Source organism: Peromyscus maniculatus, chromosome 5 (assembly GCF_049852395.1).
Source record: "Peromyscus maniculatus bairdii isolate BWxNUB_F1_BW_parent chromosome 5, HU_Pman_BW_mat_3.1, whole genome shotgun sequence".
NCBI lineage: Eukaryota > Metazoa > Chordata > Mammalia > Rodentia > Cricetidae > Peromyscus > Peromyscus maniculatus.
This window is the reverse complement of record NC_134856.1, coordinates 63,975,998-63,993,712: the sequence shown is the minus strand read 5'-3', so window position 1 is coordinate 63,993,712 and position 17,715 is coordinate 63,975,998. Positions and strand designations below refer to the sequence as shown.

Sequence of the window (17,715 nt, the reverse complement as noted above, 5' to 3'; positions counted from 1 at the left end):
TTAAAGGTGTGCGCCACCACCGCCTGGCTTGATCACAGTTTTCTATTTCTTCAACTATATACCTAGAAGACAAACTACTCAGTTATATAACCTACTGTGTTCTGAGGAACCTGTCCAGTTTTCCACAGTGACTTTATCAATTTATATTCCAACAATGCAAAGCTTCTCTTTTCCCACATCTTCACCAACACTTGTTTATCTTTTGTAACTGTGACAGGTTTGTGAAGTGGAACCTCATGTCCTTATATAGTGACTTAATTTCCTTGATCACTCTCACACACACACACATCTACCTATTGGCTATTTGGGTATCTTGTGTGATGCCTTTGGCTTGGCTTTGCTCATCTACTTTGGCTGTGGCTCCACTTCTCTAGCTCTCGGAAGTGTGCAACACAATATGTAGTCTTTGCTCACCATACAGGTACAGATGGCTTAAGCCCTGTATACCAGGGAATGCAGTAGAAGACTCCACCTTATGCATCCCAGAGACTAGAAGACTATAAACAAACAGACCAGAGAAACAGCAGCTGGGGATGAGAGCTGCGTAAGGCCTGAAGGAGAGGAAACAGATCCTAAACAACAGCTTGGTGGACTGAGAGTACAACAAAGGCTAGTCGGGGGGGGGGGGGGGGGGGGCATTTTTGTGCCTCCATACCTTCCCATTTAGGAGCATTTGATGACACCCATTTACCTTATTTAGAAATTGTACATATGCTAGCTTTCCAGGGCTGCAATAACAAGCATCTTCACACTGGATGGCTCCCAACATACGTTCATTCTGTTTTGAGGTGATGTCTCATGTCAAGGTATCAGCAGAGCCAACTCTCTGAGAGCTGGAGGGGGAAGGTCTTCCATCTCCTGGTAGTTTCTGGTGGCACACGGATGCTGGAGTGGCACAGTGATGCTGGAGTTCCTTGATTTGTTGACTCAACATTCTTACTTATTCCCACCTCCTTCTTAAAGAGATTGCATGATGGATTTAGGGCTGATGTTTGTTCAATATGGCTTCATTTGGACTATATCCACAAAGACCTCATTTCTAAAAAAGGTTGGATTTGTAGGTTTTGGCTTGGCATAAAAGCTAAGCGAATGTTGTTCAATTTCCTGTTCATGTTTTGTGATAGTTTTTCTTCTCACCAGTGAAAGTGAAATACTGTATGAGAGAGGGACCACAATGCTGTGGTCAGTTTTCTAGGCTTTACCATACATCAGGTTTTAACCTGCTTGAACCCAAGCGTCCTCATACATTCCAACAGCAGCTACCTCCTGAGACCGAGAGTGTTCTGGGACTCAAGGTTTACTGTGCTGGGCACACTGTAAACACCTGTAAACACTTTCATGCTTTTTTTTTTTGGTTCTTAAATTATGCTATAATTTTGAATGGCATCTTTTCTCCATCATATCTAGTCACTCACTGGTTATTGCTACTGAATTATAAAGTTTTCAAGTTTTGTATTTAATCTTTAAACTGCTACCTTACTGAAAGTGTAACTAATGTCTTTCTAGTTGTTTCTTAGATTTTCTTGGTGGTAACCACACTACTTCTAAGGTTCTCAAATTATGGTCACATATGACACCCAACAAAGATAGTAGAACAAAGATTATCTGTAGGAAGAAATAATGTCCAGGAAGCGGCTTATATGCATCTGTGACCAAGACAGGTTCAGATATTCTTTTCATGCCCACAGGAAGGAAGTGGATCCACTTTCTGTTACTGTCACATGCAAACTATTGATCCAGCACTCAATTACTGCAGTTCTCCAGGCAAGGCCCAGCATCTTGACTGAAGGTTCTGTCACAATCTACAGCAACAAGATAGACATAGAAGGGCTAACTCTTCCAGAAGTTGTACCAACAAAGTATTTCATGAATTGGCTTGTTTGTTGCCAGTGTCTCATGCGTGAGAGGGCAGAGCTCTCTCCACTGTTGGCCTCTATGTACAAAGGCAGGACTGGCTGGGCTTCCTATCAGTCCTCTCCAAGCACCAGAACCACACTTGGCAGTGGAGTCCAGCATCACACAGTGAAAACACTTCAGTAGCCCTCCATAGTAACCCTCGTCCTCACATCTCTTTCACAGATACCTTAACTCAAAAGGTTACTTCCATCCTGTTTCCCCCTCCTACTACCACGCCATCCAATTTCAAGGCACCACATTTCAAAGTAGACAGTTGTAGGGTTGTTTGCTGATGAGCCCTCCTGCAAAGACCTTGTCCGTGTGCACTGCACTGAGCCCAACACTAGCAGTATCTAGCACTCTACACGGTCAAGACCGAAGATGCTAAATACAACATAAGGATCATCTAAAGCCTACATTAAAATGATAGGACACAGCTGACTTGGGGCAAGCAAGGCCTTCATGTGAGAACTGCATTTACCGATGGCCACCCTCTCTTCATGTGAGAACTGCATCTACCGATGGCCACCCTCTCTTGAAGTGGGCCTTGCAAAAGGTGACTAGCATCCCCAGGGGAACTCAGGGGGCTCATGCTTCTCTTTACATTATGTCCGCCTTTCCTACCAGAATTCGGAGGTGCATCTCACAAGAACCACTTAGTATGTGTTTTCATGGAGTATCAGGAAGTGTCTCTGACAGCCACCTTCACTGAGGACAGAAGTGAAGGCAGTTTGTCTAAGTTTGGACTTGGACTAGAACTCCAGGTTGTATTACAACACAGATCAACAGCAATGACAACAAAACATTACATATAAGCTCAAGTCATGGTTAACATTTTTGTCAAAACTGCATTTATTTTGAGATGACATTCTTTGATTGCACATTTGAAATAACTTATTTATATAAACAAAAAGGAATAAAGTCCCCTGCCGCCAAACAAATCACAAAAAGGTACAAGATGGTTTACTGGGACCTGTAAAACCCAAACGCCATCCGGTCAGACAACATGTTGGAGGGCATTTCTTACAGAATTCTCTATGCAGTTTGGTACCAAATTTTGGCTTGGGCATAGTTCACCCTAGATCAGTACATACACATAGCAGCTTCCAGTGACTCTTATACTGTCAATAAAGGGAATCCTTCTGGTATTGCTTACTGAAGGAATTTCTAGTACAAGTGGCGCCAGAGGACTGGTGGCCTTAACATGTACATACTCAGTAAGAAGCTCTAACAAGTAACACGGGAGTATGGTTTGGTCAAGTCACCAGCACTGTGGGCACACACACACACACACACTCTTCACTGACTCCCTCATCTCTAACACAGCTTGCTTCTGAAGGGGCTACTCTAGTGCTGCTCTGGACTCAGTAACAGTGAGCTGTGATTTCCATGGGGCCTAGGGTCTTCTTTGCTCACAAGGCTCAGGAGTCAAACCCTAACCCGAAGCACTCCTCCCCTAGCTCCGCTGAAGGCCATGCTTCCTGTTTCCTCTGCCGTCAACAAGACTAGGCACTGTCTGTTAGAAGACTTAGAAGACTATCCATATTTTAAAGAACTACCCAGCCGCAGTCTTGAGATACTCACTCCAGCGAAGGCCAAGAGGCAGTGGTTTTGTAAGAAACAGTAGTTAATGATGGACAGCAGCTGTTCTACTGGAGTCCTCCTGGGTAACTTAGCTCCTCACCTGCTTGAAGTCCCAAGTGGGTCTCATAGTCTTTTAATCTCCGAAGGCTCATACACTTTCTCACACTCTCTTAGAATTAGTTTACTCACCACCCATAAAACCTGTCCAATTTTATTTTTTTGAGGCAGCGTCTTACTACACAGCCTGGGCTACCCTAAAAACCATGATCCTCCTGCTTCAGCCATGTCCACTGGGATTACAGGCCAGTGCTACCACCCTGGAAAACCTGTCCAATTTTATCTCAACTTAAAAAAAAAAATACAGCAGGAAGGCAGACACTATTTGTTCTATGTACATACATATTTAACTTATTAAATACCTATAATGAACTAGGAATATATATATAAAATCAAAAAAAATTATATATATATACTCAAAGCTTAAAATATGGCCCCAGATTGCAGTCCCTAAAGCAGCAGGAATATACAAAATCATGACTCACTAAATTCTGCCTTGAAGCTCAGCTAAGCAGCAAAAAATCCCCTGAACCAAGGGAAACCCCAAGATGGAGATGTCCCAGGCAAAGACCATGAAGAAGGAACACAGGAGCGCTAGCCCCAACAGCTGGAGGCGTGAGGCCGTAGCTGGTCTCACCTGAGCATTAAGGCATGAGAGCACCTCTAGGGCCTTCGGGATCTCATTACTTTTTAACTTCATTTCAACTCAACTCCTTTCCTCTCCCAGTTGAAAGAGTAAAACAAAATTTACCAGGATGTGTTTATTCTCCAACAAATTGTATTTGCTGTTTAAATCAAGTCTAAAGCTAACAAACTGTGGCTTTCTTCACCCTTCAATGACAATGAGCTCTCCGCTACAGGCTGCATTGAGACAGCATTCCAGAACAGCATCCAGTGTTAGCTGCTGAACACTGAACTACTTTGCAAAAAGTTACAGTCACTATGATTTATCAACATATACTATTAGATTTGTTTTTTCTCCTTTCTCTTTTGGCAAACTCAGAACAACCCAGAGATCAAAAAGTAAGTCTGTATCATTGTATAGGAAAATGAAATGGGTCTCTACCTACATGCCTAGTGATTCAGGCCAAAAGGTACAACTGAAATCCTTAGTGCAAGAAACACAACCAATTAATACAGATTAACACTCACTGATGCGTAGGGAAAAGTTTCCTATTCAGAGGTAGAGTCCAGTGCACAAGGCTTGAACACAATAGCTGACAGTCTGAATAAAACTGAGCCAGGCTGTAAGGAGTCGCAGTTGATGTCAGATATCAGACTGTGTGTACACACATACAATAAATAGACTGTACAATCTTTTAAAGTAGTTTAATAAACTCCACAAAATAGTATCAGGTGCATTGAAATATTTACATTAAGTCAATTTCCAAATCTCCCATTCAAATAAAAGGAATAAAAATAAGATTTCTGCTATCAAGTCAGCAGTTCTTTCCTGAAATGGGCTGGTAAAAGAAGGTATTGTACACAAGAGGAAGGAATTTGTCTAAGAGGTATTCATATTTGGCTAAGAAAAATAGGTCCCTTTTAGAGTGTTAGAGATGAGAGAATACGAAATGACACTTTCTACATTTTCAGACCTGTTTAAGGTTCTGGAAGAGGGATGCTTTGTTTCCCACTCAGAACAGGCCATCAAAGGTGCAACGCCGGAGGACAGTTAATTTTTCACTTCCTGCTTGGAAGTTTAGGCCGGAACTTGCTCGGATTTCTGACTGGAAACATGACTGCACAACACACATTCCACTGACCCCTGACTAACACTTCTGGCTCTATGCTCTTGGGATTTTGACATTTGTTCCTTCCGTTTCCAAAGTGTGTTCCATGGGGAGGGGCCTGTTGGGGTCAGGCATATGATTTTAGGGTATTCAACACTAACTAACAAACAATTCTAAACTTTTCCTAGCTCACACAGCAGAGGGTGTAACAAACCAAATGCTAGCATTTGTCTCAAGTGTCTCAAACAATGAAGAAGAGCTCACAAAGCTAGGTCACTGCAATCTAAGAGCTGAGCAGAAGCAAAGCCTTGTGCGGAGTGACTCGGACTCTCAGAGTTTTAGGTCAGTTTCTCGGTGACAGGGGACCTTTAAGCCTTTGGTTTTACTCAATGAAGATTCTGATCTAGCCCCACAGTAAATCAGAACAGTCAGAAAACCCAAGGATGGTTGTAACTAAGGAGGCACGAGCCTTCCCGCTTGTGCGGCTTCTCCAAGCACCCACAATGAAAATGCAAGTTGAGTTTTTTTTTTTTATTCAATCATTCTGTGAAAAATACCTCAGGAAATAGTAACATTTTTTTTTCCCTTTAGTGATCTTCCCGCTGGAATACCCTCCCACCCACCCACCCCCTTTTTTTAATTTTAGATTTTTAAAAAAATTGTATACAAATAGACTAAATTTGATTTAAAGTAAACATATAAAAGTCAAGAAGAATATTGCTTGCAACAATGGACATGGAAGTAGAAGAATGACCAGGCAGGGAGCACATGGAAACGGCTCCTCACAATGAGGTCAGGCAAACCTGGCTCCCTGGATGCTTCTCTATCCAGGACGCCTATGCTGAGGACCTTTGCCTTCAGCCACAAAGTCTGATTGAGTTTTGTAATTACACCTTCATGTTAGCAGAAAAATAGAACCTGGGAGGGAGAGGGGCGACAACAGGAAACCAAGAACAACCAATTGCAAGAAAACTGGAAGGCACAAGCACCCATGGAATCTAGATAGAGCGTTCTCGGAGTGAGGCAGGAGAGGGAGACTTTTGGTTCGGCACTACAGTCAAGTGAATCCTGCTCTTGTGAAAGAGTCATATAAAAGAGGTGTGTAAAACACAAGAAGCACATCTTACTTGTGAGGAAGAAAGCTCAGAAGACAGCTAGAGAAGATGGAGCAGAGATAAACAATCAGGACTATTTATTTGGATGTCTGTGCCATGGTGGGTACAAACTATATTTCTCTCTGTGGGATCAAAACCAAACCAGAATAAAAATGAACAACCAACCCCCTCCCCAATCCCAAGAAAGCAGCAAGAAGGAATGCAGGAAGTCTTACAGAGCACACCGATTCCAAGGACACAGAGTGGCACTCCTGACTTGGCTGTGCATTCAACTCTGCCATCTATCTCTGGCTCCATGTGGTACTTACGACCAGACAGGGACCCAGAAACAGCCAAGCTACCAAGCACTCTCCACCTTAACACAACTTCCCTTTCCTTCATTTCCTCCTCCAGGATTAGAGTCTTTTTCCTCCATGAAAGAAGTGCTGTTCATGACGGCCAGGAAGGCTTGACACCGGGTTCCAGAACACTGATTTCACGTCCCTTAAAGCCTCTTTTGCGTGCAGAACGCAGTGTGGAGGCAGGCGTGAAGGCAGCCTTGACGGGGCTTAAAAACAGAAGAAAAAGAGAAAACCAAAACAAACCACCCCAAGTTCATCTTTTCTCAAACAAGAGGAGAAACTGAGGGATGGCATGACCTCAGGAGGGTGCCCCAGTTAGGAGATGATGGCTGGGGACCACCGAGGCAGAATCAGGTTGTCAGCACTTGCCGAACGCTTCCTCGTGGGTTTTCTCAGGTCCTTGTACTTGTCTTCACAGAGACGAGAGATGGCCTGACAGGGAGAAAGACAGTGGAGGTCAGAGCACACACCAGGTCCCATGGGGACCCCTCAGCCAGGCGCTCTGCATGGCTGCTGCCTCTGCTGGCTCACCAGGCCTTGCTGCCCAGCACAATTCGACTGTTTGGAAACTGGTGGTGGTGTGAGGGAAGGAACGCCGGATTCTACTCTGAGAGACACCCACACTGAGGATGCACTGGTGAGAGACAACCGTAATAACGATGGAAGCAGATAAGGCGTTCAGGGTTTTCTCTAGGAGCCAACTGACATGGTAGGTGTTGGTGGGAGCGGACTCGTGGGCTCTGAGGGATGGAGAGGCCACACAGGGCCAGGATGGAAAGACTTTGTAGTCTGCAGCCAGCATAAATCTGCCAGTACTTCTTAAGAGCACATGTTAAAATTCAAAAAGCATTTTAGAAAAACAATTTCAGTAGCAGTAGAGAAGAAGGACTGGAGGAGAGAAACAAGACAGGCATCCATGTGCAAGCCAAGTGTCAAGTGGGAGAGCAGAAAACTAGTAGGCTGAGAAGCCTCATCCTATCATGGTGCACAGTGTGCAGGTGGGGCACAATAAACACACGAGTCAAGACTCTTCAGGGCCATCAGAATTCTGGGATCAAGTTCTTTTACTTAAATTTTCTAAGATTAGCAAGTGCTATTTCTCGTCAACAGTGCATGTCTGACTTTATAATAGCAACAGATAGCAGTATTTCCTCTTAACCAGATGTATGTGGTAACAACAGCTTTCTCTGACATGTAGACAGTGTAAAACCCCTCTGAGCCTGCCTGAGAGTCATTTCTTTTTTTTTTTTTTTTTTTTGGTTTTTCGAGACAGGGTTTCTCTGTGTAGCTTTGCGCCTTTCCTGGGACTCACTTGGTAGCCCAGGCTGGCCTCGAACTCACAGAGATCCACCTGGCTCTGCCTCCCGAGTGCTGGGATTAAAGGCGTGCGCCACCACCACCCGGCCTGAGAGTCATTTCTTAAGAGACAAATACTCAGCCTGTAAAGGTATGCTGCTTACGCTGCTCTTGTCCTGTACTGCACACTAGCATGTTCAAGAGGCATGTGGTGCAAATCTAACAGCTGGATGGCACTGAAACCTCCCTGCAGCTCTGTTGTAATCCTAGTGCTAGGCACCCAGCCTCTTCCCTTGCTTTACTAAGTTTCTTTCTTAAGATTAATGGACTGCTGGGGGTATAGTGGGGCACGCCTTTAATCCCAGAACTTGGGAGGCAGAGGCAGGAAGATGTCTGTGAGTTCAAGGCCAACCTGGTACGTAGAGACCCTGTCTCCAACATTAAAACAAAACAAAACAAAAAAACCAAAACAAAACTCTTTTAATTGTTTGCTCTTTTAACAAGTCTCAAGAAAATATTAGAACCTCTGTGCCCAAAATGACAAGTTCAAGTATAATGAGCAGGAACAGGGAAGATATTCTGTCGATTGAGAGAATTTCAATGTGGAATTATCTAGAGCAGAGTGGCCTCTGGACATGTCTACAGAGGACTGTCCTGACTGCCTTAATAGATGCAGGAAGATCTCTCCACTGTGGGTAGCCCTATTCTCTGGTTTGTGTCCTCGATAATGTAAGAGTAGAGTAAGCTAGCAGACCACTAAGCATGAATGTCTTTATTTTCCCTCAGTTCTCAGAGGCGATGTCCCTAGCTGCTTTCACTTTCTTTGAAAATGGACTATAACATGGTAATTTTAAGGCTAAGCCTTTCACCCCCGTGCTGATGTCAGGGTATTTTATCACAGCAACAGCAAGGAAGCTAGAACAACAGTCTTCAACAGAATGAATGTGGAGGAAATTCTCACTAAATAAAACTTCCACAGAAACCCACACCGAAAACCACCACTACAAAACTACTTCCACCTCTGCCTTGTCAGAGTGCCATTCCATTCCAGAGAGGGAAATGCTCAGCAGAGTAGAAGCCTTAGGAGTTGGGAAAAGGTCTTCATGCTCCACTGCAGTCTCCGGCTTTGTGCTGGTTAGTTTTGGACAATTCAACATAAGCTTAGTCATCAGAGAAGAGAAAACCTCAGCTGAGAAAATGCCTCCATCAGACTGGCCTATGGGCAGTGCCATCTCTGGGCAGGTGGTCCTGGGATGTATAACAAAGCACACTGAGCAAACCATGAGAGCAAATTATGAGACATTCCTCCAGGGCCTCCGTTTCGGTTCCTATCTTCCCTCTCAATGATGGACTATGATGCAGAAGTTTAATTCTTTCCTCCTCAAGATGGTGTGAATGGGAGGTGGGTTGGGGGGGGGGCTCTGGGAGGGGGGAGGAGGGAGGACAGGAATCTGTGGTTGATATGTAAAATAAATAGAAAAATCCATTAAAAACATGCCATTGGCCAGTGTTTTATCACAGCACAGAAACCAAACCAGAACAGGCTCTATGGCTGAGATTACATTGCCCAGGGGCTGAAGTCCAGAGGGATGAGATCAGGGTTAGCACACAATGAAGAAGGGGGCAGGGGTGGGGGGCAGGGGTGGGCTCTCACTAGTGTTCCAGTGTTCCTTCTCACCACTTTGCCTTTCCTGCTATCTGCTATAAATCAGATGTGAGGCGCTGGTGAAAACACCCATTTGTTGTGATAAATAGTCACAGGTTAGAACAACAGCCTTCAACCCAGACCATGACCAGTGAGGCAGGCCTCAGCTTCAGCTAAGAAAGAATCTTTAGGGGAAAAAACAAAACCCAAAATAATAATAATAATAATAATAATAATAATAATAATAAAAAATAGGGGAAAGCATAATAATAAAAGCTTTTCTGGATTCTCAATTGCTAAGGTTACTTGGCAGCTTCTTCCCACTTTAAAAAAATCATGCTGGGAAATACTTAATTTTGTGGGCTTATAATCATAAAAACAAAAGAAAGCAAATCCATAAACACAAAGATGCTTAAAAGAATCTTCGATTTAAATATAGACTTGGTGTACATTAAGCAAAAGCTGCCGTATCGTTGTTAAAATGAACTATACATATATATTCAGTTAATGACCTGGCCAGCAATCCGTCTAGGGTCCTGCCTTCATTTCACAGCCATACTGAGAGACACAAAGTGTGGAACACAGAGACGGTAATGGGACAGTGCACTGCAGTGGTGTGTGAATCTACCACTCACCTCAAGCTTGTGGGCACGCTCCCTGCTTAGGGGCTCCAGGGGAAAGCTCAGGTTGTTTGCTTCTGCCAGAGAACGAAGATCAAAATAATACTTGGCATACACACTGGAAGGAACATTGATGTTGAACTGTAGCAATTCTAGGAACTGTCGCTCCAGTTCATTCCTGCAAACAAAAGCAACAACAGCCACACTTAGCTGCCTACTAGCAGGCATGGCTGCCAACCCACTGAAGACCAGACTCCAGAAAATTGTATCCTCCAGGAAGAAAATTCATCTAATTAACTGTTTGGGTGAACACCAGCTATGCAGTATTTCCACCAAACAGGTATGAAAGGCAAATCCCATGAGCTGGAGCCCAGAAAGATGAAGCTCCACTGAGATGACCAACAGGAACTGCTTCAAGGAGACGCGTGTCTCTAAGGCCTGACCCAGTCGATGCTTATCCCTCACCTGTAATCAATCCTATCAAGGACAGGTCAGAGTCTCAGGAGATACCTAGAAAAGCTGGCCTCTGTAGCTGAGCTCTATACCTCTTCAATGGGTGTGTGCACGCACACATGCACGCACACCCGTGCAGTGTTTAGGGGCTTCCTATGGGAAGGGTTCAATTCCAGCTCCAGTCCTTAAAGAATTCCAGAGGCCTGGGCATTGAGCTGGGAGAGGGGGATGCTAAAGAAGCTGACAGCCTACTCCTACTCCAACCTTAGCTTAGCTGATCTGCAGACTGGACTTTCAACAGTTCCCAAGAGTTGGCTGCTGGACGGGTCTCCACAGTGAGAAGAGAAATGTCCAGGTCCATCCAGACAGCTCACTTTTATTTTGATGAAAAAGAATGGCAACAGACAGGGTGAACTTTCAAATTTCAATGTTGAGAAGATCTCATTCATCTTTCAAAGTAGGCACATTTGTTACTATTGTGGGAGCTGGTCCTGCTTATTTCTCCAGGAAGTAAGCACTTCTGTATGTTGGGCCAACACCCTGGGGCGCCTGACTCTGACCTTTGTCACAGCACACTAAAACTGTCTGGTGTACTTGGCTTCTACTTGTCTCAGCCAGGACACCTAGATTTCACAGCAGCTGATTCTCCAGACAAGTGAAGGCAGATGTGAGGAGGGAGGGTAGAGCTCTGGTGGGAAGGGACAGCCAGAGAATGGTGAACTGTCATCAGAGGAACTTGCTAGAAGCCTGGCCTCTAACCCCCAGTTGTGAAGCTGAACTTGGGCGGGTCCTGCCCCTCCTACACACCACTCTTCAGACATCAGCCAGCACAGCACTATCTTGCTCCCAGGCTAAACTGAGTCCCTCTCAACTTGTGCCTAAGAACCAGCTCATTATGGTGTCAGAAGCTGCGACAATCTCCGAGACCCACATTTCACAGTAGCTGAGGTAGAGGGACTAAGATCTGAGCCACAGCTACCGGGCAGAGAAGAAATGAAATCCAGCAAGCACACAAATACAGATAGATGAAAGTAAGGAAGTAAACCAGTGAGTTAAGCAAGCTGCTGATGGAGTTCTGAGTGACACTGCTCTTGGGTCTTTATCTGGACAAATAGAACGAACAATCTTGCTTGTTTCTGTATGTCCCTGTAAAAGGAGCTCACATGTACCAAATGCACAGATTGTGCTGAATTTTATACTTTTAAGGAATTTATATTAGTGTTATTTAGGAGTTTTGTTTTTAAACTTTAGTAACTATGCTTTATTTAAGTGAGGTTTAATAAAGTAATCCCAGTTGAGTGTGAGGCAGTAGCTTATGGATACAGCCTGCCTCCTGGTGATGAACAGGCTTCACTGCAGAGTTAGTCTTCAAGAAATGAGACTAGACTTCAAGTGAGCCCCTATGTCGGCACACTTCTATATTTCCAACATTCTGGAACTTGATAGAGGAGGATCATGAGTTTGTGGTCAGCCTAGCAAATTCAAACAAGATTTATAAAATAAAAGTCATTTCCAATTTTGATTTTTCGATCCACAGAATAAATTTAAGGGTAGATCTGAACGCTTCCTGTGTAGTAAGTAACAGGAAACGAACAGTGGTACAAAAGGAACAGGCTCGGTGGGTTTCCTGCCTTCATCTGGGTCATCCTGAGCAAACAGTTCTGGGGTCAACATTTATAAGAAACACATTCAATCAACAAAAGCGCCTTTTAGAAGTGATTGCTCCACTAGTTAACACAGTACAGAAATGTAACTGCACTGGTGAGATTTAGTGCAGCTGAAAAGTGGACTCAGAAGTAGAGTAGAAAGTTATTCAGTCTTTCTAGAACACTGAGCTCACTTCAAAAGCCTTTGAATGTCGCAACAGCCCTTGGGGAGTGCACACCTGAGAGAGTCCCACACAACTGAGATAATCCCAAGAAGGCATCTCTGCAGTCATGTTCATGGCACTTTGATTCACACTAACTCAACCTGGAAGCACCCGGAAGTGACCACTGGTAGGTGAGTGGGTAAACAAAATGCAGCACTGTATACAAAATAAAAGAATATTCAGTCTCAAAGAGAATGATGACAGGCCATAAAATAGATGAGCTCCCAGGACATTATGCAAGGGACAGTTAGCCACAAGAACATAAACCTTATGTGACTGACCTCATGTGAGGTACCGTGAGCAACACACAGACCCACAAAAAGATGGTGGCTAGGCTGGAGGGAGGGAAGGAGGTGACGGCTGCACAACAGTGAGAATGCACTCACTGCATGCTCAAGTCAAAGTTTCACAACAGTGAGAATGCACTCACTGCATGCTCAAAGTCAAAGTTTCATGCTATGCATATTTTAACCACAAACTGAATAACAAAACAGACAGACACCAGTCTCCTACAGAGGGACTGTGGTTCTCTAGGTTCTCATCTGCCATGTGACACACAGAAAAGTAGCTTGGCTTCTGGTCATTTGGGATTCCCTAGAATACATACGAAAATGGCCCTTACAGGACTACTGTAAACAAAAGCAAAGCATACACATTGCCAAGTAAAATTTTTAGAAATGATTGAGTAGAGTCTAGAAAGAAGGCTCAGTGTGTACAGTGCTTGTCCTGATCTTGTGATGACCTGACTTAGGATCCTCAGAACCCGAGTAAAAGCTGGGCTTAGCAGTGCACATCTGTAATTCCAGTGCTCCAAATGGAGTTGGAAAATGGAGGATCCTCAGAAGTTCACTGGCCAGCCAGCCTGTTGTATACAGTAGCTAGGGACAGAGACCCTGTCTCAAGGTAGAAAGAGAGGGCTGACACCCAAAGTTGTCAGACCTCTACACATGTACCCCCATACACATGCACACAAGCTATACATGTCCATGAACTCAACACAAGCAGGCCTCAGCATCTGCTTTCCAAGCCACAGCAATCATCATTTGATCCTTTGGTGTTCAAAGACGTCCTATGATGGTGTGGCAACTTAATAGCTAGCCTGTGATCTATGCTTACCTGCATAGGATTGGGCTGGTGTTGGAGCAGTGACTGACTGGCCACACAAGTTTATAAATGGAACCAACTACCCTTCCAGAGGGTTGCAGACAGGAGTGCAGGTCTGGTGGCTCTGAAACCCCATGCTACTACCCTCTGAACAAAGTGGGTCAGCAGGCACAGACTCCACAGAGATGTCTGGCTTGGGGATCCTAGGGACACAGCCTACTGTTGAGGAGTAATCCTTCTCTTGGCTCAGGCTCCTTGCTTCCAAGGAGACCTCGTCCTACCCCACTCCTGAGAGGCATTTTCTTCTTGTTCAGTCACTTCAATGGTGTGTTCCATTTTATTTTGGAGGACTAACAGAGCTTTAGTGCAAAAGACTGGATCAAGGATTCATTACAAAAAAGAAAAGAAAAAAAAAAAATCTAAGGCTTATGGGCTCTACTTCATTACCCAAAAGAAAACAAAGCAAGATGATAGTGGGAAGCCCCTCTCTCCACAAATGTGGTTGCAGGCCACAGACTCCTGGGTAACTCCACCTTTCAATGGTCTACAGCCTATCAGGTCTGCCAAGACTATTGTGACAAATGCCACAGGCAACACATTCTCACTTCTGTAGGAGGTTGGCACCTGTGGTCTCTGAGGTTTTCCTCCTTGTCTTACAGGTAGCCTTTCTCCTGGGTCTCCCATGGTCTCAACCATGCTGCCTATGTTCTCAGGTTCTCTGCTTATAGAACACCGAGCATACTACACCAGGGTTTACCCTACTGGCCATACACTTACTCACCACTTCAAAGACCTCCTCTTTACATGGTCAGAACCTCTCATGTGATCTCTCATGTGCAGCCTCACAGCACTGTCATCTGGCCCTCCTTATATGCAGAACACATTCACTTCCTCCCACCCATGACCCACTTCAGTATTGCCTCTAAGCCTACAATAGCATCTAAATACGATCGAAATCAGCAATGGGTGACGACATTCCATGGGTGCTTTCTGAGATAAAATTCCTTCCTGGCTATGAACCTGGAAATCTAAAGTTATCTGCTACCAAAATACAAGGGTGGGCAGGCATAGGATGGACATTCCCTCTGGAAAAGGCAGAAATCTTTTATCTAGAAAGAAAGGGGTTATGAATCTCATGTAAGCCCTAAACCCAGGAAGACAAACTCTAGTCACATTCCAGATGAGATGAGATGAATCTCTTGGGTGACTTTCTGTCACTGGGTCACAGCCCTACCTTGGGAATACACACCTCCCTAGGGTTAAGGACAAGAATCCACGTGTCCACCAGATGCCTCTAAAGGACGTCCTGCATACTCCCTAAAGTCTGACAATCTTACTTTGTTTTGTCCCATGCCTGTGCTTTTTAATTCAAACTATGACATGACTGACTCAACTGAGTCCACCTCCTGTCCATTCACACTGCAGCATTCTCTCTGGAGCAGTGGTTCACCTTGTATAGTATGAAAAGCTAGGATCAGAAGATTGTAAAGGTTCCAGATGTTCAACCTGAACATCTGATTCTTCGTTAACAACTCCTTCTTCAGCTTACTTCTCCCCTTTTATATTTTATATTTTACTCCAACAACAAAGTAAGAATCAAGCCCATCTTCAGCACTTCACTCAAAAATCCCCTTAGCTGAATTCTATATTCTGCTTTCTACAAAATAATGGTCAAAGCTCACCTTTCCTCAATTCCCACAAATGCTCCTCATGTCTGCCTGAGACTTCACCAGAGACCCCTCTGTCTCATTCGTAAGACGGTCTGTTCATGATTCTATCTGCACTTAGACCTGAGATGAATAACCTTCCTCACTGCTCTTTTCTTTCTGAGCCCTCAACCAAAGTACCATCAATGCCCCCACTTCTATCAACAATCAAGAATCCAGGGTTAGCTTTCTTTTTGAAAACAAGTCTCTGAACTCTTCTAGCCTTTGGAACTGAGTTCCAAAGTTACTTCCCCATTTTCAAGCATTTTTTAAAGTGAGAACATACTTTGCAACATTGAAATCTGCAAGTGTGCTCAGCCAGCCGGGACAAAATACCAGGGAGACTGGGTGTATTAAGCAACAAATGTTTTCCTATGGTTCTGGAGGATGGATAGCCAAGACAAAGGTATCTTCTGAGGTCTTTCTCCATGGCTACAGATTGCTACCTTTTTTTTTGCCCCATCTCTCTGTGTGTCTGCAAGAGGACATCGGGCATATTTGACTAGGACCCATTCTAATGACCCCATTTTAGTGTGATGTCTTCTTTAAAAACTCTATGTCCAATTATGTCTACATCCTCAGTTTTATGGGTCAGGACTTGAATGTATGACCTCTGAGAAAATCTAATCTGGCTGCTAATAGCCAGAACCTGTTACAGGGCTCTGTGTGGGTCCTACTCTTTCTTCATGCTGGGATATGCATTTACCTGCAGTAAAAAGAATACTTCAAGCATGCTGAGAAAGACAGCAGCATGGGGGAAAGACTTCTTCATCTGCAACCATCACTTCTGTCTGCTAAGCTGACTGGCCAGCAATAGCCTTGAAGAAGGAGCACACTATTGCTTTGGCCTCTTTTCATGACCTTTCTTCTATCTGGGGAGGGAGGCAGGCTATGCATCCAGCCTTATGCAGGTTCACCACCCCAGGTGTAATTCCTGGAGTGTCAGTATTGAACAAACAAATAATTTCAATGACTAGCTAATAGCAAAATAAAGGAGTACCTGGTGGACTTAGGTAATTTGTATTAACAGATGACTATAATTTTAGCATGTAATTCAGAAAACATTGAAATAATTCAGTGGTACTAATATACCAAAATCCCTTGTAATGTCACAGTCTCTCAGCTATTATATTAGAGAAGGTAAGAGAACAATAGGAACAACTTACGTTACTAGGTAATAATCACACATGAAAATATGAAATGGTGAAAGAAAAACCAGCTATACCAATCTCATTAATAGATCTACTTCCCAGAAGATTTAGTTTATCTCATAACCTTTTTTTTTTTTTTTTTTTTTTTTGGTTTTTCGAGACAGGGTTTCTCTGTGTAGCTTTGCGCCTTTCCTGGAGCTCACTTGGTAGCCCAGGCTGGCCTCGAACTCACAGAGATCCGCCTGGCTCTGCCTCCCAAGTGCTAGGATTAAAGGCGTGCGCCACCACCGCCCGGCCTCATAACCTTTAATGGATGCATATTTTTTGTTTTTTGAGATAGTGTCTAGGCTGGTTTGGAATTCATCCTCCCACACTATCTCTGAGTGCTGGGATTGCAGGTGTGAGCTACCACACCTGACTCTCCATACTGTCCTGATCAACTGAGAGCACTAATGAGATGAAGTTTTTAAAGTGAGATTATTGCAGTCCAGAAAGTAGCACTAGAGTTTCAGCCTATGTGCATGCTTTCTATTACAGACATTTTAAGGAAAAGACCATTGAGGGAGGAAACTCAAAAGGAAATAGAGTTCAATGAGAAAAGGGGCAATCTAAAACCTCCGACTCTGAGAACATGGGTAATGGTGGCACTCAGGCTCTAGTTCACACTTACAATTTGCAAATGGTTTTAATCACATATTATAAGAGAAACCTGTTCCCTTGATAATTCTGAGGCAAGTCTTGGTATCTGGCTGTCCTGGAACTCATGGATCCTCCTGTATCAGCCTCCTGTGTTCTGAGATTAAAGGTGTGTGTCATCATACTTATTGAAAAAGTTTTAGTATTAACTTATATATGTAGTGGAAAGACAAAATTTTCCAAAAATGTTTTAGGGATGGACAAGCCAAGCTAGAATATATGAAGACCTCTGTGGTCATGGTGGACCACCATACAAAGTATTCTTTTCACTGATGCTACTAGGAAGAATTTTGTGGCCTTCTTTCTTTTGCTGTGGATGGGGGTAGGGACAGGGGAGGTGGGACAGGACAGACTTGTATATCCACAGATCTCCATGCATGTTACCAGTTTCCCTCTGGAGAATACATAGGCTTTTCAGTACATATATACACAGCACAGATTAACAGCC

The 17,715-nt window shown here is 43.9% G+C and overlaps 1 protein-coding gene across 1 annotated transcript in view; it reads right to left on the bottom strand.

The window, feature by feature from the left end:
- Positions 1–4,851: 4,851 nt before the first annotated feature.
- Ccny (cyclin Y) overlaps positions 4,852–17,715 on the bottom strand; it is a 131,215-nt gene continuing 118,351 nt past the window's right edge. Inside the window, exons 9-10 of the mRNA XM_042277917.2 lie at positions 10,303–10,465; positions 4,852–7,158 (exon numbers count right to left, since the gene is read on the bottom strand). Coding sequence (XP_042133851.1) covers positions 7,042–7,158; positions 10,303–10,465 — 280 coding nt within the window. The 3' untranslated portion in view covers positions 4,852–7,041. The remainder of the gene's footprint in view (positions 7,159–10,302; positions 10,466–17,715) is intronic.